This window comes from Scomber japonicus, chromosome 9 (assembly GCF_027409825.1).
Source record: "Scomber japonicus isolate fScoJap1 chromosome 9, fScoJap1.pri, whole genome shotgun sequence".
Classification (NCBI taxonomy): Eukaryota; Metazoa; Chordata; class Actinopteri; order Scombriformes; family Scombridae; genus Scomber; species Scomber japonicus.
Genome location: NC_070586.1, coordinates 7,875,739 through 7,883,253, shown reverse-complemented (window position 1 = coordinate 7,883,253; position 7,515 = coordinate 7,875,739). Strand labels below are relative to the sequence as shown.

At 37.1% G+C, this 7,515-nt stretch overlaps 1 protein-coding gene across 1 annotated transcript; it reads left to right on the top strand.

Annotated features, from left to right (window-relative positions):
- Positions 1-3,718: 3,718 nt before the first annotated feature.
- LOC128364839 (zinc finger and SCAN domain-containing protein 20-like) lies at positions 3,719-6,633 on the top strand (the record flags this gene model as incomplete). Its single annotated transcript, XM_053325461.1, has 2 exons — positions 3,719-3,827; positions 6,191-6,633. Coding segments are annotated over exons 1-2 (492 nt in total), but the record flags the coding sequence as incomplete, so codon positions are not given.
- Positions 6,634-7,515: the final 882 nt, after the last annotated feature.

Here is a 7,515-nt window from a genome sequence, read left to right as displayed (position 1 = left end):
GCTTAACTAAACAACATGGTAAACAACAAGGTGTCAATTTTTGCACAATGCTAATCACATATATTGAATGAGTGAATAAAACTGCTTTGAGTTTGCTAGAAGCCACTTTTGAGCTAGAAGAGGTTGCTAGCAGAGGAGAACAACAGTCTCCCCTTTGCTTCTACTACTCTGGCTAAACTAGTGCTAAATTAAGCTAAGTTAGGCTAAACACATCTCATAGATACCTGTGTATTAAACAGACACATGCTTATGTATTGCAATGTGATATGAAGGTGAAAACTGAAAATGGTCTAAAACACACCATAAAACAAATTAAACTTCAACAACATGGTGTCATTTTTTGCACAATGCTTTTTTTGCACATTAAGAATCAGCTGTTCAGAGCTAGAAATGTGAGGAAAGCTTAACTAATAGGACAGCATCAACTTCAACATGTTCAACAACAAGGTGTCATTTTTTGCACAATGCTAATCACATATATTGAATGTGTGAATAAAACAACAGTCTCCCCTTTGCTTCTACTACTCTGGCTAAACTAGTGCTAAATTAAGCTAAGCTAGGCTAAACACATAGATACCGGTGTATTAAAAACACACATGCACAGCTTTTTTAAACAGTGAATTTGATATGTTATGTATTGCAATATGATAAGAAGGTGAAAACTGAAAATGGTCTAAAACACACCATAAAACAAATTAAACTTCAACAACATGGTGTCATTTTTGTTGCACAATGCTAATTACACACATTTAAAGTATGCATAAAACTGCTATGAATTTGCTAGTAGCCACTTTGGAGCTAGTATTGGATAGTTGGTAACAGTTTCCCCCTTTCTACTGCTCTCTGGACTAAAAGTTAGGCTCAACACATCTCATAGATACTGGTGTATTAAACACACACATGCACAGATTTTTTTAAACAGTGAATTTGATATGTTATGTATTGCAATATGATAAGAAGATGAAAACTGATTATAGAAAAATTAAAGTGGTCTAAAACACCATAAAACAAACAACTTCAACAGCATGTTCAACAACAAGGTGTCATTTTTTGCACAATGCTAATTACACACATTTAATGTGAATAAAACTGCTTTGAATTCACTAGAAGCCACTTTGGAGCTAGAAGAGGATGCTAGCAGAGGATAGTTGGTAATAGTTTCCTCCTTTCTACTACTCTCTGGACTAAAAGTTAGGCTCAACACATCTCATAGGTAGTGAAGTAGCCTATTAAACACACACATGCACACTTTTAAAAAAAACAATTTTATATGGTATGCATTGCAATAAAGGACCCTGGTATTAAGATAATTCCTTTACTAGACCCACAATGGGGAATTTCTCTTTTAAGATTACTGTTAAACTTATTCCTAGTCACAGTTTTAGCACAACAAAGGCTGAATGCTCTAAATGCTAATCTAACGGCAGGAGAGCAGACTGAATCTGCATTAGCAGCACTTAAGAATTCCTTCCTTCCTAATTGTTGTGTATGTGGATGAAAGAGTAAGTAGGTGAAGCAGTGAAATAGAAGGAGGGACGACAGAGCTTAATGCTCTCAGCAGACACCCAGGGAATGCACAAGACGACCCATTAACACCTCACTGCCTCTTTAGGAGGTGTTTCCTCTCAATGGGTTTCTCTTGTTATTTAGATGAATTTGCAGTCTCTGGTGCTGTGTTCACACTCGGGGTGATCTGACTGCATGTGGACAGCTGTATGTACAGGTGTGAGTGCACCTAAGGGAAAGGAAGATTTGGGATTTGATTGCTCAGTCCACATTCAGAGGCTGTTTGGGTGACATTATCATATAAATGCATTGTGTGTAGTGTCTGTACTGAAGGACTGACTGGTTAACTTGGCTTACTGAAAGCAGCAGATTTACAGTATGTGTTTATTCTGTTGCTCATCTTTCCTTCATGAGGCGCTGTGTGAGAGCGGCAGATAGGATATATAGACAGAAACAAATGGCAAGGTACAATACTCAGAATGTGCTGATTAGGGAAGCACATGTGCTGCTTTTCTGAAGTACTTTGATAAACCTGATAAAACACCCAAATAGAAAGTATCTGTAAGATCTAAATATGGAATGAACAGTGCTAAGACATGTTTTTATCTCCTGAAACCTTTGTCTATGTATTCCCAGCATCGTTTTGCATCATGAATCGAGGCATTGTCTCTACAATATTATCTCATGAATCCTCCACATCATAACCCCGTCGAGCACAATATAACTAAAACCTCATGGTACACTTGTTTTAATGAATATTGTACAACGCAGAGCCTATGATATATTCATACAGTACATTCAGACAGAGGGATTGCGTGATGATAGACTCATTGTTAACCTTCTTACACAATAACATAAAACTTTAATGTATCCCAGAGGATATATGAAAAAATAATGACGTGTGAACATAAAATATAGGCCAAATGGGAACACCAAACATTTTAGCATTACATACATTAGCAACTGAGGAATGTAATGAAATTTTAATACAACTTTTGAATGGGACTTGTGAAGAATTGGGGCACCTGGAAAAGTGTGAACCTATCCTTTCTGTTTTTATTTTAATTTTTTATTGAAACAACAATGGAAAACACATTCAGACAAACACCACATCATACATACAGTCTATACAGCTCATAAAACAGTTATATGTATTAGGAAATAAGGAATATGACATAATAAATTACAGATAAAGATAATAAAAACATTAAAATAAATGTGAAAAAATACATGAATAAATAAATAAGCATTTGGCGGTTCATATATATTCTAGTCAGCGGTTTCATGGTGGTTTATTAATTCATTGCTTTTTAATAATTTATTAGCTTGAATCATTTTAGTAGAGTTCAATTCTAGGAGGAAAGGTACAATGTTAGGTGATGTTTTGGGGAATTTCTGTTTATATTATAATTAGATATTATGCAGCATTGTTCTCTGAGCTATAGTAGCAGATGATATCTTTGAGGTTAAAAGATTATGCAGAATTGAGAGTTTCGGAAAGGTGAGAGTTTCGGAAAGGTGAGACTTTACAAAAGGTGTAAGAAATGTTAATGTTCATGAACTTACCAATCAGATAATTAGTGGGGTCAATTTTATGCAGGATTTTGGGCTGTATTTATTTAGCTTTGTTTCTGACAGTACTTATAAGCAGGGTTGGGAGGGTTACTTTGGACATGTAATAGGTTAGTTAATGTAGATTTTGTAAAATAAAATAAAGATATATGTGATGGAAAAAGTCAAAAATCTGGCATGAGTTTAATTGGTACTGTGACACCATTTAAGCCCACGTCATGATATTATTTACAAAATATAAAAACATATTGATTTCAAAGAATTATAAACAGCAATATATGTATTCAGTAACATGTTAATTTTTTATTAATGAGGAAAAAAACAACCTGAGCAAAATCTCAAAGGTCAGACTTCAGATGTAACCTCCTTTGATGATCAGCAACATTTTCATTAGTAACTGTAATTTAACTACACATCTTTTTCACAGTAACTGTAACATATTGCACTTACATTTATTTAGTTATTAAATGACTAGTTACCCCATCAACAGTGCTTCAGTGACTCTCACGTGTGTTAAAAAACTTTGGTCTGATCCTTTAATGGTGACGTTCTCCTGACGGCGCCGTGACGTTCTCCTGCCGGCGCCGTGACGTAACGCATCGAACTCTGTCACCCGGAAGAGAGGGAGGGTCGCTGTGTGTGTGTGAGGATTGTTTACATTTGCTGCAGCTCGTCAAAAAGGAGGAAAAACAAGAAAAAAATGAATCCTCCGATGATCAACTCGACCAGCTCCGTGTCTACAACAAAAAGTAAGACTCCCTGAAGCCTTGCAGAGTGTTTTCTCATGTGTGTGTCAGTCAGACAGTCAGCCATGAAGCCAAGTGTTAGCTGCTAGCTCTTAGCTGTGTTGATGCAGAGAGCGAAAACAGCTTCTCCAATTTAGTTTGAAGCTGTTTTTAAAGCCTTTAAAACCTCTTGTTGCTAATTGTGCTTCATGCATAAGGACACCACGAGCCTTGTGAGTTAAAATCAGTGTTGTAAGGGTGGTATTATGTGTCTAAATTATCATGCTGGCTCAACTTTTCCAGCCTTGCAACATCCTGTGTCAGCTATGGCAGCTTCCTATCTGTCAAATTATCAATGAAGGTTAATGAGAGGTCATATTTTCTGCTAGAGGGACATTTCTAAACCTGAAATATGTTATTAAATTCAGTTGGTATGGTTAGTTTGTGTCACTGTTCTTTAAAAAGAAATTATCTCATTATAACAAGACCTAGAAACCTTTTTATTAAATATTAACCCTTTGTCGGTCACACCAAGAAAGTGCTATTTAAAACTTTTTTTTCCCTCTTTGAGGCCATGGCAACATATAACATGGATTTTATTTTAGCATTGAACCTAAATTAGATGTTTTACACACCTATGCAGACCTCATTTGTTCAAAAAATGAAACTCAACTTCAAAAATATCTCTAGTAGGATCTCATATGTTCATTTATACACTTGCACAACCTTTATCTATCCATAACACAATCTGATGGTCTGTCTGTGCATTACATACCTCATACAAGTGCTAAAGATTGCCCAAATGGGTTAAATAGATTTTGTTTTTGACCAGATATCATGACACAAACGGTTGAGCAGACCTACAAAGGGTTAAACAGAGTAGTTACCTTTATCATGTACGGTTAGTTATATTGCTGTCATATCAAGAGTACAGAGTGAGTATGCTTTTATTCAAGGTTAAAAGTCAGCAGGAGAAACCACTCTCTCACCCTTACACAGAATAGCTACGATTAATAAAGTAATTAGTCACCGAACCATTAATGCAGCAGCTCAGTTTATTAAAGTTATATTATCAGATCAGTGGAGCCAACTGTGCAGTCTAAGGACGACAAAGTAAGTCTCATTTAAAGTTATAGTTACTTATTTTTAGATTGCATAGCCTGTTTTATGTCTAACTGCCTGTTTTCTGTATGATATATAATAAATGTAGTTATATAGCACTTGTCTGTACAACATCTTTAGTTAGTTATTTACACTATGTTGTGTGAGGTGCTATAGTATAATAATTGTCCACTGCTTTTAACTTTTCTGGCTCCATAATGTGCAGTCCATGAGAAGGCCAAGCAAATGAAGGCTTATTTAAAGTTATATAGTCACATATAGACTAGATTAGATTAGATTGACTAGCTAAAGATGTACATAATGTGCCTTTTTTATATAAACTGAAAAACTAAAGCATTATAATACAACACCTGTGCTATAAATCTCACCTTCATGAAGGTTACAATGTTCAGTTTCTGTTGAAGCTAGTTTTATGAGGCGCTGTTATATAGTAACTATACTGGAAGGTGTGTGTAATATTTGTCCACCACTTTCCACCTTTCTAATCTCCACCATCTCCAAAACAACCATAAAGTTGGCTCAGTATCTCTCTAAAACATTTATCAATAACTGGTGAAGAGTTGGATTAGTTTTAAGCTTTGCACCTCAGTGTTATCTGCTTATAATTTAACTTCCTGTTCTTTACTTTTGTAGCTTAATATTGCAGCTAAGATCTTCTGAGAGTGGTCTAGAGCAGAGGTGTCAAACTCATTTTCATTCAAGGGCCACAAACCACTCAATTTGATCTAATGTGGGCCGGATCATTAAAAGGAAGGAAGGAAGGAAGGAAGGAAGGAAGGATGGAAGGGAGGACAAAAATAAGGAAGGCAGAAAGGGAGGAAGGACAAATGGAAGGAAGGTGGGAATGAAAGAAAAGGATAAGGAAAGAAGGACAGGTGGAAGGAAGGAAAGAATAAAAGTAAGGAAGGAAGAAAGAAAGAAAAAGGAAAGGTTGGAAAAGAAGACAGGAAGGAAAGATGAAAGGGAGGAAGGAAAGATGGAAGGATGGGAGGAAGGACAGGTGGAAGGAAGAAAGGAAGGAAAGATGAAAGGGAGTAAGGAATGAAGGAAGGAAAGATGGAAGGATGGGTGGAAGGAAGGAAGGAAAAGAAGACAGGAAGGAAGGAAGGAAGGAAGGAAGGAATGAAAGTGGGCCAAATCGGGCCGGTTCTGGCCCACGGGCCGCATGTTTGACCCCCTGGTCTAGAGTATGTTGTATTAAATGATGCTTGTCATCTTTGCCCCAGACAAACTTACTCAGCTGTGTTTTTTTTTTGTCCGTGCAGAGAAACGAGAGGCGGAGCGCTCCGTTAACTGGACGGTGGAGGAAACTCAGGTGCTGCTTTGCGCCTGGAGCGACGAGCGAGTCCAGAAGAGTTTGGCCGAAAACCTCCGAAACCGCCACGTCTTCAAACACCTCTCGGCCAGGATGAGCGAAATGGGTTTCTCTCGGAGTCCGCACCAGTGTCGACTCCGGGTCAAAACACTGAAGGCTAACTACGTGAGAGCCAAACTACAGAGGAGCGTCGACAGCTCACAGCCGTGCAGCTTTAAGTACTTTGCGGAGATGGACGCTGTGTTGGGAAGGAGGTCAGCCATGATGGAGGGAGGACCTTATTTTATCTCTCCAGATCGGCTTTCGGGGATTCACCTGGACCCCATTGACAGGACAGGGGGGATGCCTCCAGATTTAAACTCTAACACGGAGATCGGTATTCACTCTTACGGCTCTTTGGGGAGAGCGGGGAGAGGGTGTCACTCGTGGCAACTGGAGTCCGAAGTGAAGCTGGAGAACAGAGACGATTCAACGGATGAGTTTGAGTTCAGTGACGCAGGATTCACATCTCATCATCCCAGAGAGAGACACCATGAGGTTTATTTAGACTCATCCATGCATCCCGAGGCTTCTGGTAAGTGCTGTGGGAGCTACATGTATGTAATGTCCACCTTAAATTAGTTACTTTTTACTTATTTTATATTTTTAATCTTTACCTAGTCACACCTTACAATGAATTACAACCTTTGTCTACAATATAAACATGTGAGCATCATTTAAATGAATGCACACTACCTCATTCTTTACACAAAATGGCAAAAAAGAAAATTTCACACCTGCAAAGTGACATGAGATATTATGTCTAATATTTTCAGGTGTTTCATTTTTCTTGACTTTATTTTTAGCTTAGCTTTGGTTTTTGTAGGCAGCATCCTCCAAATATTTATATACATGCATGATTACTGTAATATCTGAAAGGATGAGATAAGATAAGATAAGATACTCCTTTATTAGTCCCACAGTGGAGAAATGTATATTATTACAGCAAAAAATAGAAAGAAAGAGCATCAATAGAAAGAATACAGAACAATAAATAAGTAAGTACATCAACAATAAAACAAACAAATAATAGTAGTAGTGTGTTGCGTGAAGAGCATTTTTCACCTCAGTGATTAAATTGGCTGAGATGAGATGTTAATAATTAGGATTTACTGAGGCTGAATCAATATAAGTAATGATTCTTTGCTGAATAAACAACACTAGAGTACTTCTTTATTTCTCTATTTTGTTAAAAATGAAAAGAGAAATCACATTTTTGCAGTCATTTCAATTTTA